The sequence below is a fragment of the Helianthus annuus genome, chromosome 14 (genome assembly GCF_002127325.2).
Source record: "Helianthus annuus cultivar XRQ/B chromosome 14, HanXRQr2.0-SUNRISE, whole genome shotgun sequence".
NCBI lineage: Eukaryota > Viridiplantae > Streptophyta > Magnoliopsida > Asterales > Asteraceae > Helianthus > Helianthus annuus.
This window is the reverse complement of record NC_035446.2, coordinates 166,875,705-166,894,984: the sequence shown is the minus strand read 5'-3', so window position 1 is coordinate 166,894,984 and position 19,280 is coordinate 166,875,705. Positions and strand designations below refer to the sequence as shown.

The 19,280-nt window shown below is 38.8% G+C and overlaps 1 protein-coding gene and 1 long non-coding RNA gene across 10 annotated transcripts; one reads left to right on the top strand and one right to left on the bottom strand.

The window, feature by feature from the left end:
* Positions 1–1,400: 1,400 nt before the first annotated feature.
* Positions 1,401–6,672, bottom strand: LOC110904888. Of its 9 annotated transcripts, none has more exons than XR_002572821.2 (10): positions 6,554–6,672; positions 6,268–6,327; positions 6,032–6,091; positions 5,202–5,357; positions 4,944–5,043; positions 3,972–4,803; positions 3,572–3,879; positions 2,560–2,636; positions 2,419–2,480; positions 1,401–1,796 (listed from the first exon to the last, which is right to left on the bottom strand). It is a non-coding gene; the product is annotated as an uncharacterized LOC110904888 (long non-coding RNA). The 9 variants fall into 9 exon arrangements; XR_002572825.2 differs by having other exon boundaries at positions 1,401–2,480; positions 3,972–4,102; positions 4,444–4,803; XR_002572823.2 differs by having other exon boundaries at positions 1,401–2,480; positions 3,972–4,507; positions 4,728–4,803.
* Positions 6,673–7,258: 586 nt separating this feature from the next.
* LOC110904887 (probable protein phosphatase 2C 25) lies at positions 7,259–9,428 on the top strand. Its single transcript, XM_022150758.2, has 4 exons — positions 7,259–7,901; positions 8,116–8,454; positions 8,620–8,799; positions 9,123–9,428. Exons 1-4 carry the CDS (start codon positions 7,467–7,469, stop codon positions 9,285–9,287), a joined length of 1,119 nt encoding a protein of 372 aa, XP_022006450.1. The 5' UTR covers positions 7,259–7,466; the 3' UTR covers positions 9,288–9,428.
* Positions 9,429–19,280: the final 9,852 nt, after the last annotated feature.

Genomic DNA, 19,280 nt, shown 5'->3' with positions numbered 1-19,280 from the left:
TATACGAGGCGTCTTGAAGGGTGTCCAAATAGGCAATAAGGTGTGTAAATATGTAGACCCTTTATAATAATAATAATAATAATAATAATAATAATAATAATAATAATAATAATAATAATAATAATAATAATAATAATAATAATAATAATAATAATAATAATAATAAATATGGGGTAAGATTACCAAAATACCCTCACCTATAAGGGTCAAACTACCGTTGACTGTTAACAGGGGGTAATCTTGCGACATAACAACAACGTTGGGGGGTAAAATTGCAATTATTTCGTTAGGGGGGTAAGGGTGCCAGTCACCCTAAACCCCAGGGGGTAAAATTGCAGTTTACTCTATATTTTATATAACATGCGTTTTTATATTTTGTTACATTCGACCTGTAAGGATGAAATGGGTGGGTGGGTGAAGTGGGGTGATTGAGTGAGTTTACCTCACGATAACACCACCGCCAACACTAGGGTGGGAGAGAGAGGTGGATAATGGTGGAACCTACTCTTTTCAACTAATCACAATTTTTTTTGTTTTTTATATTTAAAAAAAAATGTTTACCTCTCGTAACAAGAGGTGACCACCCCTTATATTTTAGTGCAAGAGGAGATTTAAAGAGGGAAATTGACATAAAAATATATATGTGATTGGGTGGGTGAAGAGTTTAAATCTCCTTAAAAGGTGACCACCCCTCTCACCCTAAATGTGTTGTCCCATTTTATCATCTTGTGTTTTTTTTTTCTTGCACCTTTATGTAGACATTTTAAACTTAAAAGACTTGCTACAATACTGATAAACTCACTCGTCATAAGCCTTTATTATGGTTTAAACTCGAAGACTAAACTGCTTTCTTTAACCTTTGACCGCTTTAATAGAAACGTACCGAAAAGTGGAACTTGGATTGCCCTAGGATCTACTTCTCCAATTCAACACGGGTCTCGTCAACATGTATTAATCAGGTCCGTTCGAGCAATTACCAACAACTAAATATGACGTACTTCCATAGAAAGTCAGAATTTTTATTATATATCCTAAAAATATTTCAAACTTTTCAAAATCAATGTTAAATATTAAACTCAATTTTAATTATTTCAAGTTATTTATCCTACTAAACAAAGACAACAAATATATTGACTTACATAATAATAGATAGCATTTTTAATTTTTAATCATATATATCAATGAAACTAGGCTATCACCCGGGAACATCCCGGGTTAGGAGAATTTAGTTTTCGATAATAAAATGTACACTAACAACATATTGAACGTCGTTAGTAACGTGACCCGCGTATTGCGACAGGTGGGAATGTACAGAAAACTTGACACTATTTAAATGTTTTTTTTAAATTGTGAGAACATTCACTGATAATTCTATATAAAATATGAGAAAAGATTATTGGTTTAGTGTTTGAGGATATAATCTTTGATTTTAAAATAAAGAACATGTGGCTATTGAAATAGCTGGTATAATTACATAAAAACAATACATGAACATTGAGTAATCGAAATTGAAACTTATTTGCTCCTGTATCTTATTTGCTACTGAAGTAGTACCCTATGCTACAAAATTTGTACCAGTACCAAAGGTGTCATATGGTTCGAGCCACTCCAATGCATATCATGTCCAACTTCATTATGCTCAACTCAGCTTTATCACGTACCAATTGAAACTCGGGGCAAATTTTCTTTGCTTCATCACCCTCACTTCGTACCAGTTTTGATCCAATTGTCCATGACGCGCCACCTTCAGACCCTAGGGTGTTTCTCTAATCACCTAGCGCGCGCCCGAGGCGCACCTTTTTAAACCAAGTGTGGCATAATCAAAAGTATATATGCCATGATAGTTACACAAAGTAACCAAACAAACTATAAGCACCACATAAAACCTAAGGAGGGCAATTCTTGACATGACCCGAAACCCGAACCGAACCCAACACGAAAAAAAAGGTTTGGGTTGACTAACACGACCCGTTTAAAAGACGCATCGGGTTCGGGTTGACCCCTATTAAAAACAGGTCGGTTTCGGGTTGAGTCGTATAAAAACGGGTTGACCTGTTAACCCGTTTAACTATTTAGAAAATAAAAAGAAAAAAAACTTTTATGTTTTTGTTTTTGTTTTATCCGTTTCTATTTTATATGGTTAGTCATAATAACGTTAGTTTTGGCACACTATTATTTACTTATAACACTCACATTCACCATTTGAAATGTTATCGATGACCCGCTTATAAATCAACATGTATGACTCATTACAGGTTAAACGGGTCGTGTTCGTGTTGATAAGAATTTATACGTGTGCAGGTTAGGGTCAAAATCTTTGACACGAATAATAATATGGGTCAGGGTCAGGTTCGGGTTGCACATTTCAACCCGCCAACCCATCAACCTGGCACGATTGACACCCCTAATAAAACCTACCTGATGTGTCCTCCCTTTGCCCACTGGCAATTGCCCAGTTGACTTTAATAGGTTAACCAAACCTGTAAAAACGTTGATAAGAAGTGTGACATAAGATAGGAGAGGAGCAAATAGTTCTGGTAAAATTGTAAAAACACTTACAAATGCCTCCCATTTAGAGATAATATAGCAAGTGCAGCGGATCTACGATCAAAGTAGTGAATGAATCCATAAGACGACTGCACAGATGATAAACAAAATGATATATAAATGTGTAATAACTCAACATATGGCACGGTGCCATCTTTGAAATAGATAATGCGCAAAGATGATCAAAGCTTTTCACTTTTCAATCTGGTTTTAAACATATGGATGCCTTCTCTTTTCTTATGAGTTTGCAGCCTTCAACAGGACCAGTACTTGCAAAAACCTCTTAAAGAAGTGGTTCATCTATTTGATTTATTATCCAACTCGCCTAAAACCATCTCTATAAAATATCTTTTGAAGTATATTCTGAATTTAATTTAAAAATATATTCTATAAGACTTGACAAAGCAGTGAATCACTTCACTGTACATAATATTATAAAATAGAGATTTACAAACACATTCTATGTATTGTTGACATAAATTAAACAACCTGCTTTAAAATCTTGAACAAAATGACTAATTCAGTGAATCAAAAAGAATTGGGGATATAGTAATACATAATTTACTCCAAATAAATAGAATAAATGAAATAAACAGCAAACGGATCGGTATTTTTAAGCAAAATTCAATCGTGTGTATAATTCACCTGGCCTAAAATTATACGCTCTCGTTCGGTTATTTCTCGACCGATTTCAACTCAAGTATATACCCCCAAACCAAACCAAACCAAACCAAACCAAACCATTCGATACGGTTAGAAAGCTCCTAAATCGATTGGCTGAATTTTTTTTTTTAGAAACTATCCGTGAATCCAAACCAATGAAAGGTTTCGAATGGTTCAGGTTGAAAAATGAACAATCGTAGGGCCGGAGTATCGGACCGAACCCCAATTTGTGGATGAAGTCATTCAATGAAACACTATTCAATTCCCAATTGTATTCCTAGGTGCCGGAGTCCCCCCCCCCCTAAAAAAAACAAATTTCAAGTTTCAGTTGCCAGATTTTCTATAAACGATCGAAAGTTACCTTTGTTCGTGGCATAGAACAGTAGTGGTGCCCTGTGGGTTGCGTAATGCGAAAATACAGAGGAGCCTCAATCGGTTGATCAGAAGAGTGACATCAGTAGAGTAGCTAATGCAGGAGAGCAGGTAGTGGTTGTAGCCTGCTCGGTGTGGTTGAGAACAGAGCTGCTGGTTGGTGAACTATCTGAAGAGGCGGCCGTGACAATGGTGGTTGTAGTGGCTGCTGGATTCCTAAAGACTGACCATGGAAAATCCTCACAGAAGGTGAAACCAATAACCTATGCAGTTGCTGCATTATTTCAGTCCGAGAGTCTGAAAAGAATGAAAACAATATTCCATTAAAACTGACGAAGCGAAAACAATATACAATTTTTTTATTTGCATATCATTTTTCCATATAATACCTTGACCCCTACATCTGAAAGCTTTGGCCAATAGTCTGTTCAAGATTACTCTATTGATATTGGTCTTAAGTTCCATCTTTTTTGAGTTATAAGCTGCATCTGCTTCTACATGTTTAGCTGAATACTTGAGCCTTATTTCACCAGGACCATACGGATGCAGGTAATACACATGCAGATGAGGATAAATTTCATTGCTACAAATTTTAGTTAACATTTTAATGGGATCTACTTATAAACAACAATGTAATCAAACTATAATCAACAAATTATATATTTTATTGAACTTTGTCATGAGTATAACGGGGTCTACTTATAAACGACATTGTAATCAAACTATAATCAACACATTATATATTTGATTGAACCTTGTCAAGAGTAGGAAGCGTGATTAGCAATGGTAGAAACTCATACAGGGTTATGATCAGACAACAATCATAACATTTGAACTTTTGTTCATAAAATCAAAGACAACCTCATTCGATTGTTGATGTTGTTCGCATTCCGGCTCCAGCCAACCTCTCCTATATGCTTGTTTCCTCAGGAATTAAAAGTCAATAATGTAATCAAACAACTGCTATCTAAAATAAAAAAAAAAACTCCCAGAACCATATTTCCTAATAGAAACTGTTAGTTTTTAATCCATTTCCTACCCCAGACAATTAATAATTAAAGGCTTGCAGTCAAAATCAATTAGAAACAACGACGAAAATGTAAGAAAACTATAAACCACAAATGCATAAAGCAAGAATGTTTTACCTGCTAGTCAGATCGAATAAGCCTAATACCCTTTCCGTAGAATATTTTCTTGCAACCGAAAAGGGGAAGCTCAGCCCTATAAGTAGGCAACGTAGACATATATTAGAAGCAAGTTCTACGCACGAAAGCACATAATCTAAAACGAAAGCTAATTTCCCCATTCAAAAACAAAGTCCATATAAGTTTGATAATTTTTAATGAATTATACAATTATACCTGTCCACGCATTGTTGGCTCTGCTTCAAATCCTCCTACTCCGCAACTCGCTACTCCTAATCTATCTAACATGGCTGTATGGGAATGAGTTCCAACAACACTGGATATAAAAAAAATGCAGTTCATTACCTATCAGATAGTAGATAGTAGTGAGTCTGAAAATAACCTCTTTTGTAAAAAAAAACAGATTATTATTGAAATAATATACTTTTGTCATCATATTAAGCATTATATACACCGACTATAAAAAAAGTTAACCTTTTTAACTACTTGTTTTGCACCAGCCTGACCCATCCTTTTTGTCACCCTTTTTGTCATCCTTTTTGTTCCCGGGATTTGTACTTGCTGTGGCACTCTAGCAAACACCCTTTCTACCCTGAGTATCCCATGAGAAGATTCGACATTTCCATATTCCTTCAGTTATAAAACACGAAAAAAAATTACAAATTCTCAATTACCTATACTCAAGTCCAGATCTAGCAATTTATTCCAAATAGCCTAAGATTTATGTTACACAATTTTTTAAAAAAAGTAGACATTTATATTTGTTTTGATATTAGTTTCCACCCTTTGACTTTGAAAGTCAAATTTGTATTTGCCATATCTTAAATTATTGTCTATTTGATTACATTTTCTCCACCAATTATAAAACTTCTTAATGAACTCACATATATCTCCTCAGATATTAAACACCCACACATCAATATTAAAATTGAAAGTAACTTCTTTGATACATAAGGTCAACTGTATGAATCCTAAAGGGGGTAATAAATATAACAGATAAGTTGATCAAATGCCCTAATCTTTAGGGTTTTTAGCAACCCCACATATTAGATGACACTAAATATGTCTAGCTTCATCAACAATTCCAATTAATTAACAAAAAAGATAGAAACTTTATATACCTAAACATGATCTAGGACCCTATCTATATTGCAGAAGCAGATCACCAGTAATGTTAATTCATGATTTTAAACAAACAAAGGTTTTTAAGAAAATATCAAGAATAAAGATCAAATCCCCAAATAAAGGTGTAATCTTTTTATGCAGAAACAATAAATAAAAGCAAGAATAAACCATAGGGTCACCTTAAATCTTGAAAACAACCCCATCTTGAAACGACCATTGATTTCATCATTTTCTTCCACCTACATCATCGAGAAAAATAATAGGTAAAACAAATAATAACAAATATGCAAATCAAGATCATCATGTCAATAAGTGAAACCCTAAAACCAAAGTAAAAGAAATAAATACAACCCTAACAGGAGATTGAGACGCCGATTGAAAGAAATAACACTAACAAAGGAACCGTATAGCATACCTGTTTAGATCGAACCAATAACAGAGTGAATCTTTATCGATTTCAACAATCAACGAATCCCTAAAAAAAGAAAAACAAATTGATGAACCGTAAAAAACAATTGAACTCCTATTGAAAGAAAAGTCAAATCAGAAAAACAAATGAATAACGTACCTATTTAGATGGAATCGATAACAACACGGATGATAATCCATAAAAAAGTATGAGATATACAAAACAAAGAAAATAATAGTCAGAAAACCTAAGGAAATCAAGGATGATAGTTGATTAATTTACGAAATCCAACCTTTATGATGAAGATGACGATCAGATTCACTCACAGATGAAGGAGCGGCAGAGAGAAATGGAAGAGTAGCAGGGAAGAAACCCTAATTATGGGCGGCATTTATACCTCGGGTTTTAACATCATCAAATGGAGCAAGATGCGGTATCCATATAAAAATAAAAATATCCACAATTTTCCCGCCCAAAACATCCATTTAGTTGCACGATGTAGGGACACGTGTCCCACATCTAATTTATTTATTATATATATAGATTTGACTGCCCTTCAAAAAAAAAAAAAAAATATAGATTTGACCATTTTGGTCAAACTTCCTGAAACCTTACCTATTAAGTATTTAACTTAAATTTCATCATTTCAAGTTGCTTATCTTGCTAAATAAAGACCTTATAGTATAATAAATTCTAAATTGAATTTCAAAATGCCAACTAGGATATACATATGATTTTTTTTTCATTAATTTCCATAACACTTTCCATACTCGGATAATACGCATATCTCATCCACCCTTCCCTAAAATAGTATTTTCATCAAACACATTTATGTCAAACATACCTTTTACGATTAACCTAATTCAATGCTCGCAATTTCCTTCTTGGCTGGCCAAAGAAAAAGAATGCATGCAATTAATATCAACCACGGTCAACGCGACTGACTCTCACGCCCTATCTAAACCGCGCGTGGGTGAAAAAATAACAATTTTTTTTTCATTTGCATCCAAACCGTTACCGTCTAAAAACTCCATTTTCCATGACTCCGTCCTCTACTTCTATATATATATATATCTATAACTATATATGAAAAAACCAAACACCAAAACTCAAATCAACCTGAATCAAACATTATCCAATCTCCTGATTCTCACCTGGAAATCAAAATAGGAAATAATAATAATCTTAGCAATATATATTCTAATATGCCCGGTGGTGCGGTTGTAGTAACAAACTCTCAGGTGTTCTTATCGTCACAGATGTTTCGTCAACCGATGATCTCTCCATCGTCACCGCTCTCTCTCCGTCATACATCTCCGGTACCGTCATCTCCGTCGTCAACTCTTCATACAAATGGATCAGCTCTTCATACAAATGGATATAATGAAGGATCGGTTGTTAGTTGTGATAATTCGAATAATTCGTCACCAACGGTTCTTTCAAAGCGGAAGAGGCCTGCGAGGATTCAGATTCCGTTTGCGCCGTTGAGGTTTGTGGATGAGGTGGTTAAGCCGGTTGATGATGTGGCGGAGATTCATGATGAAGGTGAGGAGTATTCTGTGTATTGTAAAAGAGGAAAACGAGGCGCTATGGAGGATCGCTACTCGGTTGTTGTTGATCTTCAAGGCGATTGTAAACAGGTATTGATTTGAAATCGTTTTCTTTCGGTTGATTTTAAACAAAATAGACATTGACTTTCAAAAGCTTGCTAAGCTAAGCTGACAAATTTGGGGCCTAGCCAAAGTCGTTGTCCATTTTGATAATTTGCCTGGTGAACTTGTCTAATTTGATAATTTTTCTCTAAAATAGCTATATTAGTTTGATCAATTACATTGATAATTTATGATTATATAGGCTTTCTTTGGAGTTTTTGATGGCCATGGAGGAACAAAGGCGGCGGATTTTTCAGCAAAGAATTTGAACAGAAACATAATGTCGAAAGTGGCAAAAAAATGTGAAGATGAGATTGCAGAAGCAGTTAGGGAGGGATATATCGCTACGGATTCGGAGTTTCTAGAAGAAGATGTCAATGGTGGTACTTGTTGTGTGACTGCGTTGATTCGTAAGGGCAACCTTATAGTCTCTAATGCTGGTGACTGTCGTGCGGTTATGAGCCGAGGTGGTGTGGCTGAAGCTCTCACTGTTGATCACAAACCTTCAAGGGAAGACGAAAAAGATAGAATCGAAAAAATGGTAAGAATTTCATTTTGAAGCATTTGTTCTTTAATGAATGAATTTTCTTTGTATGATTTGATAAATCTTGACAAATGTGATTATCATATATGTTATGATACCATAGAATGAAAAAAATGGTATAATTGAAGGAAATCTTATGTATTGAAATGTTGTAATTTATAGGGTGGATATGTTGATTGTCGCAATGGTGTTTGGAGAATACAAGGTTCACTAGCGGTATCAAGAGCGATAGGAGACAATCATCTCAAGAAATGGGTGATTTCAGAACCGGAAACAAGAGTAATCAACATTAGACCTGAATGCGAGTTTTTAATCCTTGCTTCCGATGGAATTTGGGATACGGTAATAGCTTTAGTAACGACTTTTAGTATAGTAGAATAATTGACTGGTCGGACGGGCTCAGTAATGTTGTAAAGGGTCAAAACACATAATTTTAATACAGTCAAAACGGTTCGGTAGTATCAAAAGACGTTTTTAACTTTCATGCATAAAAAGAAACGTTTTCGTCACCCTTGACCGATTTAAATTTTCAGACCTATTTGACGACTTCCTTTTTCTTTAAATTTTATCTGTTTGACCCGTTACATATTGAATGCGACTTTTCCAGCTCATCTTGTTGAAAAACTTAATTGCTAATCCGCCTTTACGTTCACGTGTCTTTTCAGGTAACCAACCAAGAAGCAATCGACATTGTTCGCCCCTTTTGCATAGGAACCATGAAACCTGACCTAACTTCCGCGTGTAAGAAGCTCGTTGGCTTATCAGCAACAAGAGGCTCTTATGACGACATGAGTGTGATGATCATCCGGTTGCCTCATTTCATGTCATGAACATATATAACAACAAACATTAGTTAAACCTAATTCTTGAGGAACCAACATCAATTGGACACAAAAACATTAATTATTTAGACTCAGTAGTACATCTTCATTGTTGATCCTATCACAATCTTAATTGAGTTGATTAGTTTTGTATTTTAATTTTGATGGAATGATGGGACCCACAACATAGTGTTATGTTTTGAGTTGACCAAATTAATTTAATGTTATATTTATTTGTTTTGGGGTCTTAAAAGAAACATAATTGTAGCAACTGAGTCAAATAAGTGAGGCTTGAGACAAAATGGTGCATAAAACCAGCCGCTCTTAAATTGTTTTATAATTATAAACCTGGTCAACCGGATTGTGCCTGCACCGCTATTCTAAAGTAGTGGTTTGCATGCTTTAGACTTATTTTTGGTCATCACGTTTTTGTTCGCATTGACCGGTTCTTTTAGCAACATAAATATAGGAAAAAGATCAAATACAAATAATCTTAACATACTAAACATACAAATTGAAGGAAAACCCAAAAAGACAAGGTGGCATTTTTGTAATTACCACCAACTATCAAAGTTACAACCTATGTAGCACGGGAACGGGTACGGGACTGGGGTACGGGGACGATACGGGTACGGGAAACGGCAAAACTCAAAAATTCAAGATACGGGTACGGCAAAAGTACGGTAAATAAAATTATATTATAAAACTATTCATACATAATGAACTTGTCTACGTCTTTCAATCAAAGTTAAACACATAGATATTGAAGTTTTTATTGATAAAACTCTAACATAGATCCGATTTTTTAAACAATTGAAAAAAAAAACTTGTGAACCAAAAATTAGAAAAAAACACATTGTTAAACACAATTGACTATCCAATAATAAAACTCACCACTTGTGTACCCAATTTAATTAGTTATATTAACACTTGATATAAAATGTTAACTTTAGGGAAGTTTAAAATTAAAATTGAACTAAAAGGTTATATTTATAATTTTATTTAAACTAAAGGGTTTAATGTGAAAGTTGTCTTTTATTCGTTTAAATATCACCCACACCCACGTCTTCCTCAAAACCCTGAAAGGCTGAAACTTCCATCGCCGCCACACACACCTGAAGATAAGATCTCTTTCTTCATTGTTTCTATCATCGGCCGATCTCTTTCTTCACTGTTTTACTTATAATTAAAACCCTAATTTTAATAAGGAAACGTCCCCAAAACATGGAACGGCCGTCCCCTTATTCCCGGAAACGTCCGGGGGACGTCCCTGTGACAACTCGAGTTTCTGACTTTCACTTTCGCATTAAATGCGCGTTGACTTTGACTGTTTAGTAGTTGACTTGTTGGATTTGTAATTGTACGCGTTGTGTTTTAATGAAACGTGTTGTCATTGTGCATACATGTAACTACTTGTGGTTGTAAAAGATAATATTGGAATTATTATTTATTACACTTAGTCTAGATCACGAAACATGGCATACTGTTCGAAGGATTCGAAGGACCACGAAAGATATCCTTCGATTCGAAGGATCAGCTTTCGGTTCGAAGGATCTCGAAACATATCCTTCGACCAAGGACCCTATCCTTCGACATCTTTCGGCCCAGCCTTTCTGATGGGCTTGGCCCATTTCTGTGATACGTTTATATACGTGATACATGCAAACCGGCAGTTATTTTTCAAAACCCTAGTGCTATTGTGTGTGTGTGACGGCATATAGCAAACCTACTCTCTGTTCGAAGGATTCCATACCGTAATCCAGATTTCCGGTTAGTGTGATGTTGTTTATGATGCTTTGATTTCATGATTTATAAATTGTCTTGCAATATATTGTTAGTATGTTAATCGGATCTGTTTTGATGATGTTCAATGATGATGTCTTGTGGATTGGCCATGATAACCGGATATGTATGTTGGTATTGCAATATGTCGTTTGCGTGTTAACCGGAATATGTATGTTAATCGGATGTAGGTTAATCGAATTGATCATATTGTAATCGGATATGTTTATGTAATCGGCACCTATGTGTAAATCGGATAGTTTGAATGATTTTGTTATTCAGATTAGGGTTCTTGATAAACATGGGAATCATGCTTGTTTGATCTTGTTGATGCTAATTGATTTGTGAAATTGGTGTTAATTGATAATCAGTTAGGAAAAACTTGGAAACTTTGAGAAAAAAAAACGTAACTGACATTCCGTAACTGATGTTCATCGAAAGATATTAGTAATCGAAACATAGCTGTGACCGAAAGATACCTGTCCTTCGAAACATAGGTGTTGACCGAAGGATAGCATTGACCGAACCATAGTAGTGTTGACCGAAGGATAGCTTTGACCGAAAGATAGTGTGTTGACCGAAACATAATCTGTGTGCCGAAGGATAACTATGTCGAAACATAGCTGATGTGTCGAAAGATAACCATGAATCGTAAGATGCTAACTGTGTATCGATAGATGTGTCGAAACATATTTGTGATGGTTGTGTTAATTGTTAGACCGAAGGATGAGCAATATATCGAAGGATGGGTAAATGTGAATCGAATGATAGTTAATGATTAAATGCGAAATGATACGTGATGTGCCGATATGCAAACTGACTGTTATGTGAACATTAAATTGCATGCGTATCATTGTGAACATGAACTGATTTGTTATACGTGCATACAATAGGACGTGATTAATCACTTGTGAGTGCATAACCTAGCATACCGAGCAAACCAAGGTGAGTTCACACAGCCAAGGCATGGGTTCCCAGGGTGGGAATGGGTTGGATGATTACTTGTGCATACTTTGATACTGTAACGAACGATTAAACTGTTGATGCTTACGAACTACTCAACTGCCTTCGCACCCACCCTGGTCGGTAAAGACTATGGTCGCGAACGAACTGATAAATTGCCTTCGCACACACCCTGGTCGGTAAAGACTATGGTCGCGAACTAACGAACCTAATCTTCGCACACATGCCTGGGAGGCCGCGATGGAACTGATACGATATGAAACTTAACTGAACGAACGCACTATTACCCAAACTAAACTATAAACTGTGAACTCGCTCAACTAGTTTGTTGATTATCTGCTGCATGCCTTGCAGGACCTTAGGTACATATTGGAGCTTGCACAAGGAAGGAGCAGGTCGTTGTGGGGCTTGGATCTTGATCATCTTATTGAACACTTTTGATATTTGACATTTATTTGCTATGAGTTTTACAATAATACGCTTCCGCTAAACAATGACAACTTACTTATGTTTTGGAAACACCTTTCATATGGAATTGGGTTGGTTTATATTGCATTTACTTTTACTTTATACAATGTTCTGTATGATTGGTGGCTTGATCCTGGTCAGTCACGCTCCCAAGCGGTGATACTCCGCGTGTGGATTTTGGGGGTGTGACAGATTGGTATCAGAGCCATTGGTTATAGAGAACTTGGTTTTAATATGGGAAAACGTTTTTATTAAAACCAGACTATAACCAGAACAGTGCTCTCAACGATCCACAACGACGCTTCGCTCCACGTGCAAGACTCAACTCCCTAGGTAATAAGGTTTATGTTTATTGCCTACATGCTAGAATTTGCATAGAACTTTGCTCGTAGTATGCTTACATTACTTGCTCACAACTTGACATTGCATGAGAATACTTATGTGCTTACACTCTTCTGTCATCGCACTACTCGCGAACCTTTCTCACTTATGTTGCCTTTGATGTGAAGATCAATGGCCGCACGAATTACCATGACTCAAGCCCAGCTAGAGGCTCTCGTTGCTGCGGCAGTTGCAGCCGCCCAAGCAGGTAGTGTACCCTGCAGTATAAACACTAGGATCTTTAGATCCTACATTAATTCTCGTACTTAACTTTGCCCTATTCGTACACAATAGGTCAACCCGCTCAGCAACAACCTGCGTGTACCTTCAAGACTTTCATGGACTGTCGTCCTAGCTCGTTCAGTGGCACGGAAGGGGCAGTCGGACTCCTCCACTGGTTTGAAAAGATCGAGTCGGTTTTCGAAATGTGTGAATGCCCTGAGGCTCGCAGGGTGAAGTTCGCCACTGGCACACTTGAAGGGATTGCGCTCACTTGGTGGAACGCACAAGTGCAGATCTTAGGGTTGGCAGCTGCTAACGCCACACCCTGGAATGAATTCAAAGAACTGATCAAGAGAGAATACTGCACTAGAGAAGACATTCACAAGTTGGAGGATGAGTTGTACAACTTGAAGATGGTGGGTTCAGAGATTGAAGCTTACACCAAGAGGTCGAACGAGTTGGCTGTGCTATGTCCAACCATGGTAGACCCACCATACAAGCGCATTGAGTTGTATCTCAAGGGGCTTGTACCAGAGATTCAGAGCCACGTTACCTCGGCTAACCTCAACAACATTCAGGAGATCCAGCGTCTCGCTCATCGCATCACTGATCAGGCAGTGGATCAGAATAAACTGCCAAAGCGTGTCGGCGCTACTGCTACAGCTGTTACTTCAGTCACTCCAACAGCTGCTACTTCTGCCACACCCAGCGAGAATAAAAGAAAGTGGGACGGGGATTCCAGCAGGGGATCAGCGTCTGTTCAGTCCCAAACTCAGCAACGTCGCACCAACGATTACCAGAGTCCGAGTCAGCAGTCATCGGGCAGTCAGGGACATAGTGGTTATAAGGGAAATCACCCGTGGTGTAACAGGTGCAACAAACACCACAGTGGAAGATGTCGCAGGAGTCAATGTCAAAGATGCCACAAGATGGGCCATGAGGCCAAAGATTGTAGAAGCGCGCGACCAGTGAATCAGAACCAGCAACTTCCACCGCCAGCTCCACAGAATCAGCAGCAGCAGCCACAGCGTGGAAACCGGGGGTGTTTCCAGTGTGGGGCTGAAGGTCACTACAAACGCGATTGCCCTCAGTTGAACCAGAATCGCAATAACAACAACAACCAGGGCAACGGGAATAACAACAATCAGGGTAATGGTAACAACAACAACGGCAATGAAGCTCGAGGTCGTGCTTTTGTGTTGGGTCGAGGAGATGCAGTGAATGATCCCAATGTGGTTATGGGTAAGTTTCTTCTCGACGATATTTATGTTACTGTTTTATTTGATTCGGGTGCTGATACAAGTTATATGTCACTGAAAATGGGTAAATTATTAAAACGTACACCAACACCCCTAGACACTAAACACGTCGTAGAACTAGCAAATGGTAAAAGTGTAGAAGCCGCTCATGTAGTCAAGGGTTGTAGCATTGTTCTAGCGGGTCAGACTTTCACGATTGATCTTATACCCATAGTCTTGGGTAGCTTCGACGTCGTCATCGGCATGGATTGGTTATCTCAACATCACGCAGAGATCTTATGCAAGGAAAAAGTTATTCGTATTCCTCGCTCCAGTCAGGAACCTCTCGAAGTACAAGGTGACAAGAGTGGTGCTGTGGTTGGCATCATCTCTTACTTAAAGGCGCAGAAATGTTTACGAAAGGGACATACTGCCATTTTGGCACTTGTCACTGACGCATCAACAAAGGAAAAGAAGCTGGAGGATATACCAGTTGTGCGTGATTTTCCTCAAGTGTTTCCTGAAGATTTACCTGGTTTACCTCCTCATCGTCAAGTCGAGTTTCAGATTGAGTTAGCTCCTGGAGCAGCACCAATAGCCCGCGCACCGTATCGTTTAGCTCCAACCGAACTGGAAGAACTGTCGAAGCAGCTGCAAGAGCTCTTGGAAAAGGGCTTTATTCGTCCAAGCTCTTCGCCTTGGGGAGCTCCAGTGTTATTTGTGAAGAAGAAAGACGGTACGTTCAGAATGTGTATAGACTACCGTGAACTCAACAAGGTGACAGTGAAGAACCGTTATCCTCTTCCGCGCATCGACGACTTATTCGACCAGTTGCAAGGGTCGTGTTACTATTCCAAGATTGATTTAAGGTCAGGGTATCATCAGCTGAGAGTCCGGGATGAGGACGTCTCCAAAACCGCTTTCAGAACTCGCTACGGTCATTACGAGTTTCTTGTCATGCCATTCGGGCTTACAAACGCACCTGCAGTCTTCATGGATCTTATGAACAGGGTGTGCAAACCCTATCTCGACAAGTTTGTTATCGTTTTCATCGACGACATTTTGATTTACTCCAAGAGTCAGGAGGAGCACGAGCAGCACTTACGCCTTATCTTGGAACTTCTTCGAAAGGAGCAACTGTATGCAAAGTTTTCAAAATGCGACTTCTGGCTTCGTGAAGTCCACTTCTTAGGCCATGTGGTGAACAAGGATGGGATTCATGTCGATCCATCCAAGGTTGATTCGATCAGAAACTGGCCAGCACCACGTACACCAACAGAAATACGCCAATTCTTGGGTTTGGCGGGTTACTACAGGCGATTTATTAAAGACTTCTCCAAGATCGCGCAACCACTCACTATGCTTACACAGAAAGGTGTCGTTTACAGATGGGGTAATACGCAAGAGACCGCTTTCCAGTACTTAAAGGATAGGCTTTGCAGCGCACCTATTCTTTCATTGCCAGAGGGCACGGATGACTTCGTGGTCTATTGTGACGCATCGATACAGGGGCTTGGTTGTGTATTGATGCAACGTGATAAAGTGATAGCCTACGCTTCTCGGCAACTCAAGGTTCATGAACGGAACTACACGACGCACGATTTAGAGCTGGGAGCTGTTGTTTTCGCGCTTAAGATATGGCGACACTACCTGTACGGTACCAGGTGCACGATTTACACCGATCACAGGAGTCTCGAGCATATCCTTAAGCAAAAAGATTTGAATATGCGTCAACGAAGATGGGTTGAACTACTGAACGACTACGAATGTGCCATCAAGTATCATCCAGGGAAGGCCAATGTTGAGGCTGATGCCCTCAGTCGGAAAGACACTTTACCTAAGCGCGTGCGAGCGCTACAGCTTACCATTCAGTCCAGTCTTCCTGCACAGATACGAGCTGCTCAGATAGAAGCACTAAAACCCGAAAACGTCAAGGCTGAAGCCTTGCGCGGTTCAAGGCAACAAATGGAACAAAAGGAAGACGGCGCCTACTATGTAACGGGGCGTATTTGGGTCCCACTTTATGGCGGTTTACGCGAACTCGTAATGGATGAAGCTCACAAGTCTCGCTATTCGGTACATCCAGGGTCGGATAAAATGTACCACGACATCAGTACTACTTATTGGTGGCCTAGTATGAAGGCCCACATCGCCACCTATGTTGGCAAATGCTTAACCTGTGCGAGAGTCAAGGTTGAATATCAGAAACCATCAGGCCTACTTCAACAGCCCAAGATACCTCAATGGAAATGGGAAGAAATTTCCATGGATTTTGTTACAGGCCTACCTAGATCTCAGCGTGGAAACGATACAATATGGGTCATAGTTGATCGACTCACCAAGTCTGCACACTTCCTGCCGATCAAAGAAACGGATAAGTTTTCTACCCTAGCAGACATTTACTTGAAAGAAGTTGTTTCGAGGCACGGAGTGCCCACCTCTATTATTTCGGATCGCGATGCACGATTCACGTCAGAGCTTTGGCAAGCGATGCACAAATCCTTCGGCTCACGATTAGACATGAGCACAGCATATCACCCTCAGACGGATGGGCAGTCTGAGCGCACGATTCAAACTCTAGAAGACATGCTTCGAGCGTGTGTTATCGATTTCGGCAACGGCTGGGAAAAGCACCTCCCTTTGGTGGAGTTCTCGTACAATAACAGTTACCATACCAGCATTCAAGCCGCTCCATTTGAGGCATTGTACGGACGTAAATGCCGGTCACCTCTCTGTTGGGCAGAGGTGGGGGATAGTCAAATTACGGGTCCAGATATTGTTGTGGACGCCACGGAAAAGATAGCACAGATACGACAACGCATGGCGGCAGCACGCGACCGTCAGAAAGCCTACGCGGACAAGCGTAGAAAACCATTGGAATTTGAGGTCGGGGACCGGGTTTTATTGAAAGTTTCACCCTGGAAGGGTGTGGTTCGATTTGGTAAACGAGGCAAACTGAATCCGCGGTACGTCGGACCATTCGAAATCTTAGAAAAGATTGGTAAAGTAGCCTACAGATTAAAACTACCAACTGAACTCGGTGCAGTTCACAATGTATTTCACGTGTCGAATCTGAAGAAATGCCTATCAGATGAGACCCTTATAGTTCCTTTTAAGGAACTCACTATCGACGAGCGGTTGCAGTTCGTCGAGGAACCAGTTGAAATCACGGACCGGGATGTTAAGGTCCTCAAACACAAGAGAATCCCTCTTGTTCGAGTTCGTTGGAACTCCCAGCGTGGTCCAGAGTATACCTGGGAACGCGAAGATCAGATGAAAGAAAAGTATCCCCAGTTATTCGAAACCAATGCATCCACTTCTGAGGCTGAAGCTACTACTACTGAATTTCGGGACGAAATTCCAAATCAACGGGGGGATGATGTGACACCCCAGGAAAACCAGTGAACGATGTAACTTACCTAGCTTCCTCAGTGAGTGCGTACCAAATTTCGGGACGAAATTTCTTTTAAGTTGGGGATAATGTGACAACTCGAGTTTCTGACTTTCACTTTCGCATTAAATGCGCGTTGACTTTGACTGTTTAGTAGTTGACTTGTTGGATTTGTAATTGTACGCGTTGTGTTTTAATGAAACGTGTTGTCATTGTGCATACATGTAACTACTTGTGGTTGTAAAAGATAATATTGGAATTATTATTTATTACACTTAGTCTAGATCACGAAACATGGCATACTGTTCGAAGGATTCGAAGGACCACGAAAGATATCCTTCGATTCGAAGGATCAGCTTTCGGTTCGAAGGATCTCGAAACATATCCTTCGACCAAGGACCCTATCCTTCGACATCTTTCGGCCCAGCCTTTCTGATGGGCTTGGCCCATTTCTGTGATACGTTTATATACGTGATACATGCAAACCGGCAGTTATTTTTCAAAACCCTAGTGCTATTGTGTGTGTGTGACGGCATATAGCAAACCTACTCTCTGTTCGAAGGATTCCATACCGTAATCCAGATTTCCGGTTAGTGTGATGTTGTTTATGATGCTTTGATTTCATGATTTATAAATTGTCTTGCAATATATTGTTAGTATGTTAATCGGATCTGTTTTGATGATGTTCAATGATGATGTCTTGTGGATTGGCCATGATAACCGGATATGTATGTTGGTATTGCAATATGTCGTTTGCGTGTTAACCGGAATATGTATGTTAATCGGATGTAGGTTAATCGAATTGATCATATTGTAATCGGATATGTTTATGTAATCGGCACCTATGTGTAAATCGGATAGTTTGAATGATTTTGTTATTCAGATTAGGGTTCTTGATAAACATGGGAATCATGCTTGTTTGATCTTGTTGATGCTAATTGATTTGTGAAATTGGTGTTAATTGATAATCAGTTAGGAAAAACTTGGAAACTTTGAGAAAAAAAAACGTAACTGACATTCCGTAACTGATGTTCATCGAAAGATATTAGTAATCGAAACATAGCTGTGACCGAAAGATACCTGTCCTTCGAAACATAGGTGTTGACCGAAGGATAGCATTGACCGAACCATAGTAGTGTTGACCGAAGGATAGCTTTGACCGAAAGATAGTGTGTTGACCGAAACATAATCTGTGTGCCGAAGGATAACTATGTCGAAACATAGCTGATGTGTCGAAAGATAACCATGAATCGTAAGATGCTAACTGTGTATCGATAGATGTGTCGAAACATATTTGTGATGGTTGTGTTAATTGTTAGACCGAAGGATGAGCAATATATCGAAGGATGGGTAAATGTGAATCGAATGATAGTTAATGATTAAATGCGAAATGATACGTGATGTGCCGATATGCAAACTGACTGTTATGTGAACATTAAATTGCATGCGTATCATTGTGAACATGAACTGATTTGTTATACGTGCATACAATAGGACGTGATTAATCACTTGTGAGTGCATAACCTAGCATACCGAGCAAACCAAGGTGAGTTCACA